Raw genomic sequence first — 20,193 nt, 5'->3', positions numbered from 1 at the left:
TTATTTATGTTACTGATCATATGGAGCAACAAGCGAGAAAACTATTCTTTATTTTAGATTTAAAAAAAACTTTATTTCTTTACCTTTTTTTTCATATAACCTTTTATGAACATTACCTTTTTCCTCACGTCAAATCATTTATATTTCTTACAATTTTCTCTTTCTCGTCACAGATGAGTCAAAGCCGAAGCCAAAGTAAGTTGTTCTTTTAATCTCTTTTTTTAGTTAAGCCATTAAAACACCACTCAGTGCAGATTTTACAAAAATAAACTGTTCACTTCCACAGATTCATGACAAATATTTCGGCACCAAAGATCCCTGATGGCGACAAAGTGGATTTTGATGTGAGTTGAACTTATTAATAGATCCTGCTCTACAGTAGCAGACACAGTTTTTATTAATATGTGACGCTGATTGGTTTTCCTGATGGCAGGACATCCACAGGAAGCGTCAGGAGAAAGATCTTGCTGAGCTGCAGTCACTGATCGAGGCTCACTTCGTACAGAGGAAGAAAGAGGAAGAGGATCTCATCGCCCTCGTTAACAGAATTGTGAGTGTTTTCATTAATGAAGAATCTGGGAGCCTCTGTTGGTTAAAACAATTTAATTGTTTGTGTTTGTGGGTTTTTAGGATAAACGTCGTGCTGAGAGAGCAGAGCAGCAAAGGGTCAGAGCAGAGAGAGAGAAGGAGAGGCAGGCCAGACTTGCGGTATGGTCTCAGTTTATATCCTTAAATGTACAGAATATTATTACCAACAGTTCCTCCTTTAATTGATGCACCTGTGCTGTACTGATACAGGAGGAAAAGGAGCGTAAGGAGTTGGAGGAGCAGCGTAAGAAGCTTGACGATGACGCCAAGAAGAAGAGGGCCCTTTCAAACATGACCCAGCAGTACAGTGCTGGGCAGAAGGTCATTCAGCTCCTTATTGCCTCTAGTGTGAAATATAAAAAAAAAATCAGAAATCAAAAAAAGTAGATGTGTTTTCTTGAATATTTTTTACTTGTGCTGAAAACTACACATGTAGATACAAACCGTCACCAAAAAGGCCAGTATGACTGTCTCCATTTCAGAATGCAAACTAACCTCACCGCTCTAGAGTGGTGACTATCTTTGCAAATTGCCTTAAAAAAGCAAAACAGGGTCGAATTTACATGTAATATCCTCCGTGATTTTCCCATAGCAGCATTACTGTCAGTTACTTTGACATTCTCGTCTTTCCAACAAACATTTTGAGCACAAAACATACATAAGGATGATAAGTAATGATGTAAAAATGTACTTAAAAATAGGCTAAACAAGGCAAATGTACTTTTTACATCTCCTTTACATTTACTTTAAGGTACTATTTACTTTGCAGATTAAATTACCCAACAAAATACAATTAATGTTCCCACAACATAATATCCTTACTGTATATACACTGTGAACACATCAACTATATCTACACTATATGTATATATACAGTGCTAGTCAAAACATTTGGACACACTTTTCATTAACTGTCTTATTCAAGTGAATGGTCCAGACGTTTGACTGGTACTTTATTTACACTGGAAAATAACAAAACATCTACTTTATTAATTGTTTCCTTCACCTTGATGCATTGATCTTTTCTGCATGTTTAATTTAAAATAACTTTCAAATTAAACATCCCAAGATATGAGTGCAGCTGCTTTTATGACTCAAATGTAGCTGAACCATGTCATGTGATATGCTGCTTCAGTACATTTTAACAACAAATATCACTGGGACAAACACTGAAAATTGCAGATGAACATTTTATATCCAGGAATTCACATTATCAACTCTTAACACTGACTGTCCCTATAACAAATTGACCACAATTTTGCACATTGACAATTCCCAGTCCAGTCACTCACTAGGTTTTGACCTATTCTTTTTCATTTTGTAACACAGAGTGAGAGCAGAAGAGGAGCCAAGAAACAAACTGAGAGAGAGAAGAAGAAGAAGATCCTGGCCGACCGCAGGAAGGCTCTCAATGTTGATCATATGAGTGATGACAAACTCAAGTATGACTGAGCTGTACTCATGTCTGTTTCAACCCTAAGATAAATGAAGTAAATGTCCAGTCATGGCATTAGATTCAAATATGCTGATTGTTTGTGTTTAGGGAGAAGGCCTCCGAGCTGTGGCAGTGGCTGATGGGGCTGGAAGCTGAGAAGTTTGACCTCGGTGAAAAACTCAAAAGGCAAAAGTACGATGTAAGTCTTCCAACAATAACAAGAAGAAAATCTCCTTCGATCATGATGGAAATCAGATAATCAGAAAAACATGGAAGAAACTTAGAGACAGCTTCTGATGTTCTCCCAGCTATATTAATGATTGTAAAAATGATCTCAGTATGTGGCAGTCTTTCATGTTTCTGCTCTCTAGTTCAGACCCTTATATACTGATACAGTTTCCGCTGTAATTAGGGCTCTTCAACATGTACAGTAGTTCCTATTGGGTTAAATGTGTCATATTATATAAGGTCAGTCTAGGTTGGTATTCTTGGCTTAATGGCAAGTGACAAGTTTAACATGTTAAGTCAATAGGTTTTCCAGTTCTACGATCCTGTTGTTTCCTCTTCGGGACTTCAGATATCCTATCTGTGATTTTTAAATACTTAGTAAAATGTATGTATATTTTCAGATTAACCAGCTTCTTGCCCGAGTCCAGGATCACCAGAAGTAAGTACAAGTAGCCCTCAAATATGTGGATGCAGTTTTGATTACTATTGAGAATCGATGCTGATCTTGTCTCTTCTCCAAATCTTCACTGAACTAAAAAGACGAATTCTGAATGAATTTAACATATAAATACTCAAATTGCAGATTAGCTAATCATTTTCCACCCATCGTTACCACTGCATGCAAATGTTCCTGTTAACTTGTAATTTATGTTGCATGGAGCCAACTCTGCATGGTAATTTCATGCATTTTAAAGGAGGGGCGGGCTGAAACAAAACTAATTGCAACACAAGGCGTGATATGATTTGAAATTACAGTGTAAGCACTAAACAAATGTCCCAGAGGAGCTGCATAATTATTTATCTGTGATCATAAACAGGATTCTTGCAAGTCTATAAAGGAGAGAAACTTTCCTTTTTTTGGTTATATCATTAGCAAGTCCAACACTTACTATTTAAATTGAGCCAAACTTATTTTTGTGTCACAATTGGAGCAAAAAGTCAGAGAATAAGAGACGAAGAATATGCTCAAATGTTATACTGTGTGGCATCATAATGCCAAAAGTGAATTATTTTTGCAGTCTGAGCACTTAAAACACAACAGATTATATAATTTATGCATTATTTTGTCTTTAGTGATGAAAATACTAAGTACAGTAGGGTTGAGATTTGTTTTCACTATCAGTACACCACACTCCCCAAAAATGCAACCTATGAATTGATTTGCTAAATGCTGCATTCACATGACCTCCACTTGTCCTGAACCAACTGACTGCACCAATCCACTGCGGCTTGTGGTTACGTTAACCTTTTTTTATGCACTCTTTCAGCGCCAAAGGACGTGGCAAGGGCAAGATGTCTGCCAGGCTGAGGTAAAGAAGCTAACGGACAGGGATGTGGCAGACCATGACACCAGAGATTGGCAGATGTGTGTGTATTCATTGTTCTGTTGTATTGGGTTACATGTGAATTATCCATATATCAAGACAATAAATAAGCCATTGCATCCAACTCTAGTGCCTCTCTGTAAACTACAAAGATTGATTGTTTCTGTAATTATGTCCAACATGCAGAACTTCTAAACAAAATGTTAAGCAGCGAAAATGATACAGTAACAGCTCAATGAAGATACTGACATCTCTAAAAATGTTGTAAGAGCTCTTGTTGAATAATCACATATAAACACAGGGACACGTGGTTCTGATGTAGCATTGTTCTGTGTCTAAATAAAAGTAGTACCCCTATTCACATGAAACAGAACACTGTAAAAAATTGTATGTAAACCTATTCATATTGAAAAAACAAACAAACAAACAATAAAAACATCTAAATTAAGTGCATTTCTTTGGAAAACTTAGCAGTACACACATTATGTTGTCAATATCTAATAAAAGAATTGACATCGTGATGAAGACAGCATCTACACAAGTTTGTCATTTCTAGTTTTAATTCAAACCTAAATTAAGAGCACACATTCCTCAGCAAGGCTCCACACAGTGGTGACGCGTAACATTATCTCTATATTTATTGTTTTAATTACATAAGAAAAATAGAATAATCTAGGACATGAGCATGAGTGATGCTTATGATGGAGAGTGACAGATTGATAAGTACTGCCTTTCATTTTATCCAAGTCTTTACTGTACATTAAAACTATGTCTGGATATACACATATCGACACCAGTGCATTTTCAAGTGGTCTCTGCAGTTTCTGGGAGACACAGCAGGGCTTTGTGGCTTTGAGAGGTCCGTGAGGATCCGTGTAGGATGAAGAGGGGCCACTCTCACCACATGTGGGTTTCTCTGATCTCTGCTATCACCTGGCTGGCTTTCTGCAAGGCCTGGACACGGGAATGAAACAGGAAAAGTATGTTTAGTCAAGAACTCAGTTTTTAGTATTTTTATACTACCACCATGTTAATATTTTAGGTTAACAATGGGGGTACGCTGTTTCTTTACTAACTACTACACATACACTTAATGTTCAATACATTATCTTAAAGCTTTAAAATGCCCCTCTACTCATAAAAATCTGATATGGGAAATCAATGAGGAACAATTGTATCTGAATTAACCAAATATAGTCTTATACAGTATGCACGAGTACAATATAAACCTGCAAAAAGGGATTTTTCGCCACTTGGGGGCAATACAAACAAGCTGTAAACACAACTCGGACATTTTATCACCTTATAAGTTCATACGGTGAAACGTGTTAGCGATACAGTGGCCTATTTTGGCATCCAGCAGATACAGAGCAACGTTAACGTTATTTTAGAGTTGTGTTGTTGGTCACCTGAGTACCATAAGTCCAATAGTCACTGACTTTTTAAGCTCTGTATTTGGCATCTAACAACTGACAAAAAATATCTGTCACCAGCAAGTCAGTAACGTTACTTGTGTGCTGTTCTGGTGTTGAGCAGGTAGTGTAAAGAAGGTTTTTACTAACTATTTAGACGTTAATTCTGTGGGTTCATCATTAAGAGCCCTTCTACATAATTATTACATCAACTGTTAACATACAGTTAACAGTTGATAAAAATAAAAATAATTATATCAATAGGTGCTTAAAGAAAATATGCATGTTCCTGACACTTTTTATGAGCTGTGACTGACACTGGATCTTGATTTGGCGATCCAGAGTGACACTTGATGAATCTTTACCTTGAGCATGTCCGCAGCCTCGTTGCGTCTCTGAGCCATGTCCTCGGACTCTGTCAGCAGGTCGTTGAGCAGGGCCGTTTTATATAACTGACCCACCAGCTCACTCTGCAGGCAGTCTTTCACATGGTTCACCAGGAAGTGCATCACTGCTTTCGGTACACTGTGGCCAAACAACAAAACCAAGCAATGAATAAATGACTCATGTAAATATCTTAAAAATTAATCATTGTGAGATTAAAAAACAGTGTGAATTTATGTACCTGTCTTGAATGTTCTTCCGTACGATCAGAAAATATGACTTGATGAGTCTCTCGATGACCTCGCAGTCTCTCTGTTCCCGAGCAGACAACTTCCTGGATACTGGCACAGGCTGGCAAAGAAGAGGTGTCAAATTTGACTGTTAATGAACTAAGTCAGGTGTGAATCAGGAAAATACATTTATAAAAACAGTAAAAAAAAAAAAAAAAGAATTTAAAAAAGAAGAAGGAAACAGGCTCATGGATTGCTGTAGCCTAAAAATATGAAACTTTTTAGGCTTTCTGTATGTCTCATACTCTTTCCATATTCATGAGCTAATACTTTTTTTAAACTAATAAAACTATACACCAAGCAAGTGAGACTTTCTAAACTACAATACAGCAAGTGTATGTGCTATTACAAAATCAACTGACTCCCCTCATGAGTTTACAAAGGCAGAGTACTCACCACATCTAGCAGGTTGACAGCATGGCCTTTCTGTGGGCTTGCAGGGAGAGTGGTCTGGGGCATGGCCCTGTCAGCAAACGTACCATCATCTCCCTTCCTCAGCATGCCCCTCCAGTTCCCCGTCCCGCCATCTGTCTGCTCGAGGGCAGAGACACTCTGAAGGCCACTGGCTGCTGCCTACAACGAGGAGAGAGGTATAGGGAGGGGAGGGGGTGAGGATCTGTCAGGGATACATGCTCAGGCGCATACATCGGACATCGGAAGTTAGGAAAAGTGGTTAAATCAACGAGGGTAACCCAATAAATAAATAGCACACAGAGATAAGACTTGCAAATGATAGCATGCTTCAGACCTTCTTTGACTTCACTACTGTACGAAGAAGTTCATCCACGTTATTGTTAATTCTTCTAAAACTGAACAAGAGTTGGTGGAAAATACTCAGACATTTAGCATAAATTTACTATTTAATCCCAGGCTTCAGGCTGGGAGATACAACAATATAATATTATGATAGAGATTTCTCAACTGACAGATATTTTTGCTTTACAAATTCTACCACAGTGGTGACTTCTTTAGTTGTATTTAGTCAATTTGGGGAATTTTGCTGCTTTTTGTCTATATTGGAGTTACAGAATATAAACATAATCCTGAATGTGATTGGTATTGATATTTCATTTACAGGAGTAGTCCAAAAGAGACATTCCCACCTAGTTTGGAACAAAATTACCATTTTTTCTCTTAATTTTTGTCCGTATTTTCCACCCTCACCAAAACTATATCATGCTTTTCTTGTTTCCTTCACCAACACATGCCACCTGATTCTCGTGTTGTGTTTCTTCTGATAAAGATTCCACCATGCAGAATACAAAAGGTTAGATGCACGACACAGAGTGAAGGTCAAAGGTCATATTAGTTAGGTGTATAAAGTGTAAAAACTGCCCCACTGCATTTGTAGAACACTGAGGGAACAACCACCTGCTGCGACAGGGGTTCGGCCACATTTTAGAGGAATTCAGTTACGGCTTTGGGGTGGGCAGGCAGTGAGTGAACGGGACACACCTTAGCGACCTCGCCCTCGGGGGCAGGAGGCTCAATGGGGGAGAGAGACTGCCCACCTGGGCCTCTAAAGGACTACAGAAAGACAACATCGGGAAGAAAAAGAGTGGACAGAAAACTGATAGGCAGGCATGAGCTTCACATAATGTGGATTTGTTAGATTTCCTTTGGAAGAAGTTTGAAGTTGGTTAATTCTTCAATGAAAACAGAGTAAACCTGTTAAAATGTTGTTATCAGGAAACAGAAAAGTATCGTGGAGAGTGAATGTACCTTATCTCTGGGGACAGCAGAGGGAAGATCTCTCATCCTGTTGCGTCTCTGCTCCTGTGAAAATTTAAGTTTGACAAAACCAGCAACTCAGTCCCATATTCAACACAATGGAGTTTTCCCATTTTATATTCAAGCTGCACAGTTAAAGAGTTACCCATATATTGGCTGTATCTTTCATGGTCCACAGCTTTAATAATGGCACAACGTGAATACAAAGAAGTTTAACTCCATCTGTTTGTTTAGATGACTTACTTCTATGTTATTGTTCATGAGGCCACAAGCGTCGGCAAAGTCGGGGTGTTTAGTATTGATGTAGGCCAGCTCAATGGCTACCAGGTTGTGAACCTGAAAAGGAAATAAATAATGATGAATTAATCAGATGAGGATGCAAATAAAAGTCCCTTTGAAATGCTGAGTTATGTTCAGGCTCCTGACCATTTCATTGGTGACTGGGAGTCTCTTTCTGAGGAGGGAGGTGACAACTTCTACTATGGCATCATGGAGTTTTGGAAACCTCAGCAACTCCTGCAGAGATAAACAATTTATCATAATAAGCAACTGTTTACATTTTGAATACAGTGATGTGGTTAGTCTTGTGCGTGAAAAGAGCCGACACCAATTTTGTGTTTTAACAGGACACCTCTGTGTTTTAGTGTTTAATGGTATGTGTGAAGTGTGTGAGTGTATTTATCACCTGTGTGCTGTAGTTGCTGCAGTGCTGGATGATCCTCTGCATCTCCTCATGAACCAGCTCCACGCAGCGCAGACTGGGCTCCTCCAGACGCTTAACTTGCCTCTTCACCAGCAACTCAAATGAAATCTCAGGCACGAATAGAGCAGGCCTCGGGCCCTGTGAAAATCAACGGCACAATTGCTCTTCAGAAAAGTGTCATTTAAAACAAAAATGAAAAGTCAAAGAAGAAACAGAAACCCACCGTTGCATTTCTGATTGCTGTGAGCACGTCGATGGTTGTCAGACCACCCAGAGGATCCACTGACTCCAATGTGCGACCAAACGTCTCATGAAATATATAACAGATTCTTGCTCCACCACATCTAAGAAGAAGTAGAAGAGGCTACATTAAACATACCAGCAGACTTTCAGTGAGATACCAGCACCCCTCAGTGGTGTGTCAAGGTACATGCAGGAGTTGTGTAACTCACAGCTCAGCTGTCTCAATGTACTTGGCCGTGCCCTCTATGGTGTGGCAGTACTCTGCGGCAAACTTGGTGATGAGCTGTAGCAGAGTGGAACTTTTGTCATCGACGGGTTCACCATAACTGTTGAGTAAAGACTGATACTGGGCTGCAAGCACATTGATCCTTGTTTTTAGCTCAGGAAGACAGTCTCTGATGTGGTGCATAAGTAACCTGTGACAAGGTAGAAGAAAACAGTTTAAACCTGGATTGCAAAACATGGTGAGGGGTTATCTACAGACCGTAGTAATGTGGAGGATTCAGAGATTATGTGTCAGTAAACTATTCAGTAAGTGTATCTGTGTCAGAGAAAATAAGCAAAGTCCATTGATACATAAACTCAAACTCCTACCTATTCAATGTCCTGGCAAGATATTTGGTCCCATTTCTGTTTGCGAGGGAGGGGTACTTCTTTTGTAGGAAGGCGTATTCATCACGAATAGAATCTGCCACTGACTTCTTCTGATTGATATCCAGCTGACTCCTAAGAAAATAAACAGATAAAAAAAATACATCGTAGTTGGTCAGTCTTACCACTGCCACCACTCACCAAGTGACGGTTTTATTTACTGACTAGATATAGAGGCTAAAGTGGCAAATTAATGCAGTGTTACCGGTTCACTATTCCAATAATCCCCAGTTTCACAGGGATGACCCTGCCCATCAATATATCCATGGCATCTGTACCAGCATCCATCAGATCCAGCTTAGTCACCACTGCTAGCGTCCTCCTGCCTGAACACACAGACATACACACCTGGCTATAAACACTAATGATGCAGAGCGCATGGTCGAAGAAACTAAAACGAGGGTATGTGCTGATTACGTATCAAAAGTAAAACAAAACAATTATGGAGGGCATTTACCATCAGGGTCAACCTCACGGGCCACTTTCAGGGCCTCTGATGTTGCCATGTCTGTGTTGGCAGCAGTCACAGCCAGGATGATGGAGTTGGGGTTGGAGATGTACTTCACGATCAGGTCTTTGATCTGAATCTCTATGTCATTGGGCTGGTCTCCCACAGGTAACTGTTTCAACAAAGACAAAATGAATTCAAACAATGAAATCATATCAAATATGTTTGAAACATGGGGAAGCAAAAAGTAAAACCATCTCAACCTTTGTGATACCAGGAAGGTCCACCAGTGTCAGGTTCACAACGTGTGGTGAGAAGATTTTTAGGTGAATGGGCTCATCACTAATACCCTGTGCAAAAAAACAACAACAAAACAATTGTTCCGTTATTTTTAAGGCCTGGGGATGATTCAAAATCTCAGGTTGATGTTGACATTTAAAGATCATCTACTCTCTCCACAGATATGGTTTTTTGTTTAGCAACTTTTCAGGTTCCCTCTTAATGGCCGTAATTAGCATACCTTGTTAGTGCCAGACATTCTTTCTGTTTCTGCTTCAATTTCTTGTCTGATCTCCTCGAACTCTGTGTAGATCTGAAAACAGCAATATACATTTAGATATCGTAATCTGATAAAAGTTGCAGTTTTTTATAATCAAACAACAAGAATGACAACACAGGGTGAGTAAAATAGGAAATGACAGAAGGATAATTTGAACATTTTCTGATAAGTCCTGTACACAGTCATGAGGTTATCAGGGTATCATAAAGGGTTCTTTGTTTAGACAGGACGAATTTTGTGGTGCTCAAGAAGCACAATTTAACCTTTGAGGCTATATGAATATTTTTAGTTGTTAAAAGAGTGTGTACCTGATCTCAGTAGATTCTAGATGTTGCCATTACAAAAGATATCACAAAAACTGATAATCATCTCCCATAACAAATCCAGAAATGTCATTGAATCATACAGAATACAGAACAAGGCTATCAGATCCCGTTTATTAAATATTCAGATGTTTCTATATACAGCAGTGGTGGGAAACTCTACTCCAAAGTATGTTTTGCGGCAAGAGGCTGAAATCTCTACCTTGTTCTTGGTGTGTAGGAATTTACCCCACTCCTCTCCGTCGATGCCTGCAGAAATACAAAGTTGAGAACAGATGTTTTCAGTTAATGATGTGACAGATGTGGCCTTGAGATCAGGGTTACTGTTATCACTGTCACTATTTTAAATGTCTCAAGGGAGGATTTCTCTGGTGGCTAAGATGGGACAGAAAAACTCTTCAGATCCACAGCTGAAGATTGTTTAAACCACCCCCCCACCCCCAAACAAAAACAGTTGTTTTCACACAACATTAATGAAAGCAAATTATACTCTGAAGCAAAATAAAGCAAGGTGCATTTGGGGAAGTAGAGACCTAGGGAGTCTGTCAAAAACAAATGATTTAAGCTGCAATAATTGAAATTGCGACAAAACAAGGAAACAACATTACGAGGGTGGAGTCTGTTAGTCATCTTAGAGGAAACTGTTATTTGAAGACATTATAGGTGTTTTGCAAGGAAGTTTGAATCAGTGTTGATGTTGAAAGAACTACCAACTTTAAAAAAGTAAAACTAAGTGCAAACTGAACAACAGCATTCTGCTAATTTTCTTTGTCTAACTTCGACTGACAGAGACCAGCCTAAATGGAGGCGAGGGCATGAGCTGAATAAAATGAAGGCACATGGTTTGGCAGCTTTTTAAAATGCTACACAAATACAAGGCAGGATGGGGCAGAATGGGCAAAAGAAACGGGGAGGTTATGTAATATACAAACACATTAAGGCAAAGAACAAGGAAAAGGAGACCTCTGTAAAGGCGTCCATTTTTCTTGGATTCTGTGGTTAAAGAGAGATGACAGGAGACAAAAGAGTTAGCCTGGCTATCTGCAGCTCCTGCATGAGACTCTGCAACAATGCAGACTTACTCTGAGACCTTTCTCAGAAGGCATCATTGAATAAACGCAGGATATTGGCATATTTCAGTCCCCTGTTCTTTTCACCCAGAACTGAAGATATCAGTGCTGTTACTGAGTTGAAATGCAGTACATTTCACTACAGATTGACATTTCATAGTTATGAATTCAGAGTTGTTTTAGCATTATAAAAGCCTAAAGTCTAATGACTATAGAGAGTATATAGTAGCTGTAAATACTGCAGCTCTCAGATTTATATTGTTGTTTTTTTAGCTGCCCATCTCAATCATGTAATAACTGAGTCATCCCCATGCATTTATTATACAAGTGTACAAACTTCAGTCTGATAAATTCTGCATTTCCTGATACGGTTTCAGCGTGACTGCAAAATGCACACACATGACTCAAAAGTATTTTGGAGAAGTTAATGTGTACGAACTTCAAAACAACCATAAAGGCACCACAGTTACAGAGGCAGCAGCAGGTAGAGTGATATTACCATTCTCTTCATTGGTTTTCCTGCGATCTTCTGGGTCGATGTGCACTAGCTGTAGGATGAGGGGCCGCCGTGTGACGATGCCAGTGCCCCGTGGCAGGATGTCCCTGCCAACCAGGCTCTCTAAAACTGAACTCTTCCCGCTGCTCTGTAGACAATAACAACAAAACAAAACCACAAGTGCAGACTTGAATATACATGACTCATACAAACATAAAAAACACACTCTACTGACGTTTGTACATTTTCTGTGTGTAACTTCAAAGAAACAACCCAACTGAAATATCTCACTTGGCCCACCAATTCCTCTTTAATGGACTGATGTTCTCAGTAGGAGATGAAGGCTAGGAATGTGATCTTCTACCTGTTCTGTAGCAGTAATCCTAAAGCTGTTTTGACTGATATCGGTGGACCTAACTATAGACATGACAGGACTAACTCATTATTAATACTTTGCATCAGGTCACAGCTGTCTTTATGAAGGTCTTTGCAAATCTGGGCCTTTGTGGAGCCATGGCAATGGCGAACATAACAATCAAGGCATTTAAAACATCCTTTGGCTTGCCTTGTTTCCCTGTAACGCCCCCAGAGGCGTGTCAAAAGGTCTGAGACAGCCACATCCTATTAGGGAGACCAGTGAAAGTAAAACGTGCTAGACCAAACCTGCCACATTAAACCAATTAAGTCCTCCTGTGTACACAAGGTAGTTTAGTAGACAGGTTGAGAAAGGGTGAAACTGTATTAAAGAAGAGAGCTGCTGATTAAATGGTCGTTTTATGGTCTCTAGTAGTGTGGTGCTGCTACATATTGAGAAGTATTTGTAAAAAAAAAAAAAAAAATTCATATCAACGAAAGAAGACTAACTTTAGTATGATTATGTATAATAATCATCTATCTCTCTCTAAGACAGTTTCAACAATATATATCTTCATATAAATGAAGGAAGGATATTGTTGTTGCTGCAAAAATGTTCTATCTATAGCTACATGCATGTGTCTATGGACGTAGCGTGAGAGGTATGAAGAGCGCAATGTGGTTATGTTCAGCGATTTGTAAGTGTAAGTAAAATACAATAAGACTTTGTTTTTAGCAGATTATTCTGTGATTTAGTTGCTTGTCACTTAGCTGTCAGCTACGACAATGCTCCAATGAGTTTGTGAGTTAGCTAAGTTAAAGCTAACTAAGTTTTGCGTAAAGTTGTTTATAACTCAGATGTGTGCAACTTAAACCAGCCAAAATAATTGTGAGTTAAATTAGTATATTCTGATACAGCTATTCCTCCTGCACTTGAAACCGAAAGAAAACTGCGGTTCAGACATCAGAAGTAGCCAAAACATTAAGTTGGCGCAGGCTAACTAAACATTGCTAACCTTTAATAGCAAAGTGACGTCTCTCACCTGAGTCCCCACAACAACTATCTGCGGCAGCTGGATTATATCTGCGCCGACCGTGTTAAATACATCCTGCAGTTTGTTTATGACAGGTATGAGGGCCTCCATTAGCTCCGATATAGATCCCGACCCGTCAAACTGACGTCTTCACCCTGCCGTACAAAGTCATTCAATGTCCCCTCGGCTAAAAGCTACTCGCGTCTCTCTTTGGAATCTGCTAACAACTGCGCAAACAGTTTGCTCAGTGTTGCATCATGGGAGTTGGAGTTTAAGGAACACGCGGCCAAACAGTGCTACTATCTGGAGTTCTCTTTTGCTGAACTACATTTCCTATAGGTGACATCGTGTTCGTGTTGAACCAATAAGAACAAAGATAACTATTTTTTTTCCCCAACGCAACGGTAACTAAGGTGGATACCATAATATTTATTGGAAACCAGTAGGTGAATGCATAGATGATTAAACTGGTATGATGTATGTAAACGTAGGCTGGGCTGTGGAAATTTTTACTGACGAATTTATTATAGTCAGCCACAAGTTTAACAAAAGGTTGACCTAACTAGTAAGGTAGCTGTGTCCTATATGTGTATTTTTTTTTTTTTTTTTTTTTTACAACTGGTCATTTTGGCATAATCAGAGTTGTGTTTATGATAAGATAGATGTTTCTTTATTGAAAATTTTGTATTATCCCCCCTTAGAAGGAATTCAAATTGACACAAGCAGTATAGTGTGGGGGAGGGGGGGGGGGGGATAGCAGCATAAGGGTGAAAGTGATAAAATAAATATAACAGTAAACAACCTCTGTGTAAATAAATCTGCAATATGTAAATGTACAATATGCAGAAATTCCTGAGATTGCATGCATGTGTGCAATGTTCCTGGGAATAACGTAGTAATCAGCATCAGTCTTTTTCAGTGGGACTGGGAGGTAGCCTACTGGGAGCTGTGGTGTTTTGTCTTTACATTCAGATTTTTAGGTATTTAGCTGATTATCTTATCCAAAATGAAAATAAATACTCACTCTCACATTCATACAGGAACATTGCATACATGAGATTGTTAACTGTATGTACGTTTTTATTTTCACCCATCCACTGCTACTTTTTTTTCTCCACTTAAGATAGCTGTGCCCTGTCTAATATTTTTAATAACTGATCATTTTGGCATCAGAGTTGAGTTTTGAGCCAAACAACAAACTACAGTGCTATAAAATGTTCACTAAAGAAGATGGAATCTGACAGATTTAGGAGTCACCGTTAGATTTGTATTTTATTTTTTTGTTTTAAGTATTAAGCTGATTAGCTTATCCAAAATGAAACAAGAAAACTCACTCTCACGCTCATACAACATATAAAATATAAACAAAACAGAAGCAAGCTCAGTTATTGATGTCAACTTTTTATTTCTTTAAACACATTCTTTAAAAACTACACACATATCCAGAAAATTATACAAAATTGAAAGTGCTACTGGATTTTTTTTGTCAAAGGAGCATGTCACAGTAACTATTTGTCAGGAATGAAGTAACAGATGATATGTGAGGAAAAATGTCTCATCTTCTTAGTATGTACTAGGAGTTTCACCAACTCATCAACACTGTGGGGAGCAGCCCTCACCAAACTGACAGAGCCAAAGTGATGAGCTGCGATAATTTTATTTAAGTATACAAATTATACAAAGTAGGAGACATACTGTAGAATATTGTGTAAGCTTTGTAGTATGGCATTATTCTTACACTTAACCTTAATTCAAAGAAATACTATGTAAAGTATTTAACACAGTCAAAGGCTAATTGAAATTAAAAATGGGCTGCTGTATTTATCATTCTGCACATAACAGTCCTTCCATTAAAAAAATAACAACTTTTTTTTTTTTGACACAGGTAAAATATACAGTTTTGAAACCCCTAGTACATTCTGTAGTCAGATTAAGGTTCAAATGGTCTACTGCAAGTTGGGTTACACATAGAGCGGTCTTTGTATTACGTCTGACATGGCAGTCAAAAGTTTAATTTTTTTTAATTTACAGATTTTTGGTTAACTTTCAAGCAGTTTAATTGTAGGCCTATAGTAAATAACCTGCATTTAGAAAGTATAATTAAATAACTGGTAGGATTCAATCAGAAATGCTTGTGACTTTATTGTACTTAAGGTGGCCTCGATATTCTTACAGTTTTAACAAAGTAAATACTTAATTAAAAACTATTTTAATTTAGATTGAGAGACATGGGTCATTTCAGGTTGAATGGTGATTTGCAGCATTTTTCTTAACATGTAGGAGGTCTGACAATCGAGCGTAGGCCACATAAAATGTGATCCAATTGCAGTTCTGTCCAAAGTACAATGCAATCAAATAGCAATAACCTTGTAACACCTTTGTAAAACTTATGATGTTCAGTTTGTGTTGAGTCTGTCTCAGAGGGGTGCTGATTTAACTACAATGAGGCTTGAGGCTTCAATGTGCCCTGGTGTTCTGTTAGATAAATGTCTGATAGTTCAGAGTTGTACCTAATATTTTGTCAGGATAAAAGTATACAGCACCAAAATACAGCCTCTAAAATGCAAAAAAAGTTGAATCAAGACTTCTCTGATACAATAGAATACACATTTTGGTGATTTAATGCAGGGCTGGTGCTGTGCTTTTCAGGCCATTTCTGTAATCAGTGCCACTCCCACTAAAATCTGAGTCACTAAGATTTTCCATTTACATTCCCTTATACCTCTTTCTTACTTATATATTCTGATTTAATTTCATTTATAATAATCTAATCACAAATGCCAAAATGTATGATGGAGTGTAGAGTACAGAAGGATGTTCTGCAAACTCAAAAACATCAGTATAACAGGCCAACAGGTTCAGGGTCAGATTCTTGTTGGCATTGCTCCCCATTTGACAACCATAAGCAAAACTCCACATGCTGCTATTGTTTCTGCCTTCAGCTATGTTTTCAGACCCACAATAGGCAAAACCTACACAAAAGAAACTAAAAAACTGCACGAAACATCAGAGGGTTTTTGGTGAGCGAGTGATTAACTGACAAGAGTATTTCTGCTCAAAATAAACCAGGAGTGCTTTATTTCTCCACACAGCCAAATGAACTATGTTTTCATATTCCACTATGAAAAGGAGGTTCTTTAAAAACATACTGTCAACAGCTTTCTTCAACAATAAGTGAAAAAACTACAACAATCATTTAAAAGTCCATGCGCACACACAGTGAATAGCTTGACCAAAGAATAGCTTATTTGAGTTTAGACCTACGCTAAGTAAACAATATTCACTGCCTGCTATTCTGTGCTGGCATGTCAACTCACAATTTCAGCGTTCAAATTTCATAGCATTTGAACTGGTGGCCTTCTGTAACATAAATCAGTACAACAGTATTGTATCCTCTTAAGGCAATTTTTAGTTGAAATTCATTTTATGTTGCATCTTACGACGCAGTGCAGTCTGTGTATGTGGTCACCATATTTCCTCTGCGCTGTGTCACTGTTCTACAGTGTTGTTTTGATGCACCATGAAACCTGCTTTCAGTCTGTTTTGTGTGTCTGTCGAAAGTAAACATCCTCTCTATATCGTCAAACACGTCATCAAAGATACCTGCTCCGAAACCTCCTTGAAAGTGTCTCTTGTGTCTGCTGTGGGTCTCCTTGTAGGACCTGGTGTGTTCCTCAAAGTTTCTTCGGTGACGGGCTTGCCTGTTCTGGCTGTAGATGTCAAAGTCCTTGAATATGTTGTCAAAGTTGAAGTTGAAAGGTTGTTGAGCACCTTGTCGACGTCTGTCTTGTGTCTCCCCAGTGAAGTATGCAGAGCTGCCACCAAACTGGTCATACTCTCTTCTTCTGGTTTCATCTGATAAAGTTTCATAAGCTGCATTAAGAAAGTAAGAAAGAAAGAAAATAGTAAGTGTGAGCTCTCTGCTTTGAATTGACAACACATTTGATTACAGACAATAATTTTATTCTTTATGTCAGAAACATTTTATTTTGACGTACACATTTAAGGCTGCAACTAATGATTATTTTCAGTATTGATCAATAATTCTGGCTAAAAAACATCAAAAATGAAAGGTGATGTCTTCAAATGTCTTCTATTGACCAACTTGCAGTCCAAAACACACAAATATTCACTTTACTAGCATGCGAAATATGTCAAAAAGAAGAGTTAAATTCTCACAATTGACCAATTGATAAACTGGAGCCTGCAATGATTTGGTAATAAGTTTTGCTCTTTTTAAAGTAGTTGTCAATTAATTTTCTGTCAATGGACTAATTGATTAATTGACTAATTGTTGCAGATATACATGCACATTACATTTACACATTTAAACAGTAAGAACAAGAAACAAAACTCTTGTACCTTCAGCAATTTCCCTGAATTTCACTTCAGCATCCGGGCTATTATTCTTATCTGGGTGATATTTCATTGCAAGCTTGTGGAAAGCCTTTTTTATCTGACGCCCACTAGCATCTTTAGGCACACCCAGTATATCATAGTAGTCCTTCTTGGCAAGGATCAGTTCTGTTATCATGAGGATGCAAACCGCAAACGTTACGGCTGACTGAGCAGTTGCCATGACTCTGCTGTCCCCTGCATTCAAGGAGAGAAAAGTTTCAGTCAGTAAAGAAAGGACAATAAATGATTTGCAGGCAATAAACAGTTATGTACACTCACTGGCCACTTTATTAGGTACACCTGTGTGATCTAATGCAATCAAATATTTCATATATGTTAATGGAGGGGACAAAATATTAAGGGCACCATACATTACAGCCCCATACACCATAACCACCCACTACAACCTCAATAATAAACATAAAGCAGAATTATCACCTTTTTATGATGTCAACAAAAACTGAAAATGTACAAGCTTCTTAAAAACAGAATGTATGGCAGACTTGTTGTATTGGATAACATTAGACTGCACAGGTGTACCTAATGAAGTGGCTGGTGAGTGTATATCTTAAATATAACAGACTATGCAGATTTATAGAAGTTTGGTTTTTACCCCCACACCATTGCACAATTTATTTATTTTATCCTGATATTATACATTTTGAGTAAGAAATAAAGGAGATGTGTTATATAATAATATATGTTAACGCGTCTGATAAACAAGATCCCTCATAACTCAAAGCCACTATATAGATACACAATTACTAGGATGAAACTGTACTCCCATGCAAACGCTATGTGTATATTAACTAAGCTAAATGAAACATTATATTTGAGTGTTTCACTGCTCTGTCATCATCATGCGGCACAATCAACCAATACAGATAGCTGGCTAGCTGACGTTAGCTAACAAAATATTCTCCATTTATCCTCCAGTTTTCCTCCAGTCACATCACACTTACCTTTCTGAGGGACAAAGCTGGTCTCCTGCACTTTCACTAAAGTAACGCTATTTCACACCAGGGCTCAACATGCCCAGTGTAAGTTTAGGTTCTGGATATTATCGAGAGGCAGTTGTTAGCAGCAGCATCGTTTCCATTGCTTCTTCTTCTTCTTCTTTTTAACGGTGAATTACAACCGCTCGGAACTTTATCGCCACCAGCTGTCCGTATTACACTCTTGTGTTTTGTAGATAGCTGAAGACATGCATGCCGTAAAACCCAAATTTGCTATTTACAAAGATTGTTTTAAGGTCCATGTGTGTTTAATCCCTCTTCGTTCTGTCTTTCATTTGAATAGCTAGGACAGAAGAATGACACGATTTACAGTCTCTATTTCATTGCAGACATTACATGTTCTGTTAGGATGCTTCCCAATGAGGTGTAGATATGAATTGAATGAATTTTGTCCCAATCTAATTAGGCATTCTTCTTTCTTGATTCACTGTCCAACTTCTTGCAGGATCTGATATGCCTTCCATAATTATCCTTATCCTTTAACCTAGTTTAACTTATGCCATTGCATCCTAATTTTGTTCCATATGAAAACCTTGGTTTCTGTTTTACTTGTTGGTATTGCCAACTTTATTTGATTTGCTTTTAATCCATTTCTGGCCAGAGGATTTACTGTTTCATTCCCTTGGATGCCAAAACAGGGTGTAGGATACGCACATCCAAAAACTTTCACAGGTGCTGGAACAAAAATCGACTGAAGGCAATAACCAGAAAAAGGATCTGCACACTTCATTAAAAGCTCCCAGCAACTTTAATTACAAAAGCATCATTTCGGTCTCACAGATTCTTCTCTTCATCATGTACTGTTAAATAACTCTCACAAAGCAGTAAGCAGAAGAGTATGGTTTGTCTTCCATATTGGAATATCAGACAGTGTTGTCTAGGTCTGCTTCTGATTGGTCCAATTTGAGAACAGCTTCACTGTCAATGATGCAGATCACAATCACCTGTGCAATGATGCCTGTGTCTATATATTGCCTGCCTTGCTTTGTGGTGGTGATTTGACAATGCCTGACGAAGATCTGTGAGATCGAAACTTTTGTAAATACAGTTGCTGGGAACTTTTAATATAGTGTGCAGATCCTTTTTCTGGTTATTCCCTTGGACGCCTACATGAACTGGTACCTATAAAAATGTACATATATTTGTAGCCTATAATAATTCTATTTAAAGATTGCAAAATGTCATAGATAACATTCTGTCTACATCTTAAGGAGGTTTGTTTGAGACTAGCCAGGGCTGCCCTGAGTCTGAACACAGTATTATTCACAGAGGGGACAATTAGATTTCTGCCCTCTTTCGGACAATGTAGTACTACCCCCCCGTCAGCTGTCGGACAGACACCATGTTTGTGTGTGTGTAAAAGCATTTATAACTATGTACTGTTTGGGCAAAACAAGCATACATCATCAGTCTTATAATTTTATTTATTTTTTTAGCAAAGATTCATATTCATAAGTTTGCCAACAACAAAACCTCTTTTCCGTTTTTCACAAAGAATGTGAGCT

The 20,193-nt window shown here is 38.3% G+C and overlaps 3 protein-coding genes across 4 annotated transcripts; 1 reads left to right on the top strand and 2 right to left on the bottom strand.

Moving 5' to 3' along the window:
- Positions 1–172: 172 nt before the first annotated feature.
- Positions 173–3,716, top strand: tnnt2d (troponin T2d, cardiac). The gene is made up of 9 exons (XM_062420146.1): positions 173–195; positions 287–344; positions 434–550; positions 631–708; positions 799–909; positions 1,918–2,030; positions 2,132–2,222; positions 2,653–2,690; positions 3,520–3,716. The coding sequence occupies exons 2-9, from the start codon at positions 291–293 to the stop codon at positions 3,563–3,565; spliced, it is 648 nt and encodes a 215-aa protein (XP_062276130.1). The 5' UTR covers positions 173–195; positions 287–290; the 3' UTR covers positions 3,566–3,716.
- A 116-nt stretch (positions 3,717–3,832) lies between these two features.
- On the bottom strand, positions 3,833–13,475 carry dnm1l (dynamin 1-like). 2 transcript variants are annotated; one of them, XM_062420144.1, is made up of 19 exons: positions 13,284–13,475; positions 11,890–12,034; positions 10,523–10,569; positions 9,959–10,030; positions 9,702–9,788; positions 9,448–9,610; positions 9,196–9,316; positions 8,934–9,065; positions 8,549–8,755; positions 8,320–8,440; positions 8,079–8,234; positions 7,820–7,909; positions 7,637–7,729; positions 7,385–7,438; positions 7,118–7,189; positions 6,059–6,235; positions 5,614–5,723; positions 5,354–5,513; positions 3,833–4,530 (listed from the first exon to the last, which is right to left on the bottom strand). In XM_062420144.1, the coding sequence occupies exons 1-19, from the start codon at positions 13,383–13,385 to the stop codon at positions 4,474–4,476; spliced, it is 2,166 nt and encodes a 721-aa protein (XP_062276128.1). In that variant the 5' UTR covers positions 13,386–13,475; the 3' UTR covers positions 3,833–4,473. The 2 variants fall into 2 exon arrangements, with proteins under 2 accessions (XP_062276128.1, XP_062276129.1); XM_062420145.1 differs by lacking the exon at positions 7,118–7,189.
- A 1,288-nt stretch (positions 13,476–14,763) lies between these two features.
- Positions 14,764–18,767, bottom strand: dnajb9a (DnaJ heat shock protein family (Hsp40) member B9a). Its single transcript, XM_062420990.1, has 3 exons — positions 18,635–18,767; positions 17,637–17,867; positions 14,764–17,147 (listed from the first exon to the last, which is right to left on the bottom strand). The coding sequence occupies exons 2-3, from the start codon at positions 17,851–17,853 to the stop codon at positions 16,711–16,713; spliced, it is 654 nt and encodes a 217-aa protein (XP_062276974.1). The 5' UTR covers positions 17,854–17,867; positions 18,635–18,767; the 3' UTR covers positions 14,764–16,710.
- Between the last annotated feature and the right edge of the window lie 1,426 nt (positions 18,768–20,193).

The sequence above is a fragment of the Scomber scombrus genome, chromosome 6, assembly GCF_963691925.1.
Source record: "Scomber scombrus chromosome 6, fScoSco1.1, whole genome shotgun sequence".
Taxonomy (NCBI): domain Eukaryota; kingdom Metazoa; phylum Chordata; class Actinopteri; order Scombriformes; family Scombridae; genus Scomber; species Scomber scombrus.
This window is presented reverse-complemented; position numbering and strand designations above follow the sequence as displayed.

What these genes read in the sequence shown, in the direction of transcription:
- tnnt2d (XM_062420146.1), top strand. Translation starts at nt 291, where the DNA reads ATGACAAATATTTCGGCACCAAAGATCCCTGATGGCGACAAAGTGGAT. An exon ending in GCGACAAAGTGGATTTTGAT is followed by an intron (nt 345 to 433) that starts GTGAGTTGAACT and finishes TCCTGATGGCAG; the next exon opens with GACATCCACAGGAAGCGTCA. An exon ending in ATGAGTGATGACAAACTCAA is followed by an intron (nt 2,031 to 2,131) that starts GTATGACTGAGC and finishes GTTTGTGTTTAG; the next exon opens with GGAGAAGGCCTCCGAGCTGT.
- dnm1l (XM_062420144.1), bottom strand. Translation starts at nt 13,385, where the DNA reads ATGGAGGCCCTCATACCTGTCATAAACAAACTGCAGGATGTATTTAAC. An exon ending in CCGTGAGGTTGACCCTGATG is followed by an intron (nt 9,317 to 9,447) that starts GTAAATGCCCTC and finishes CTGTGTGTTCAG; the next exon opens with GCAGGAGGACGCTAGCAGTG. An exon ending in CTGCTGTCCCCAGAGATAAG is followed by an intron (nt 7,190 to 7,384) that starts GTACATTCACTC and finishes GTCTTTCTGTAG; the next exon opens with TCCTTTAGAGGCCCAGGTGG.
- dnajb9a (XM_062420990.1), bottom strand. Translation starts at nt 17,853, where the DNA reads ATGGCAACTGCTCAGTCAGCCGTAACGTTTGCGGTTTGCATCCTCATG. An exon ending in ATTCAGGGAAATTGCTGAAG is followed by an intron (nt 17,148 to 17,636) that starts GTACAAGAGTTT and finishes TTCTTAATGCAG; the next exon opens with CTTATGAAACTTTATCAGAT.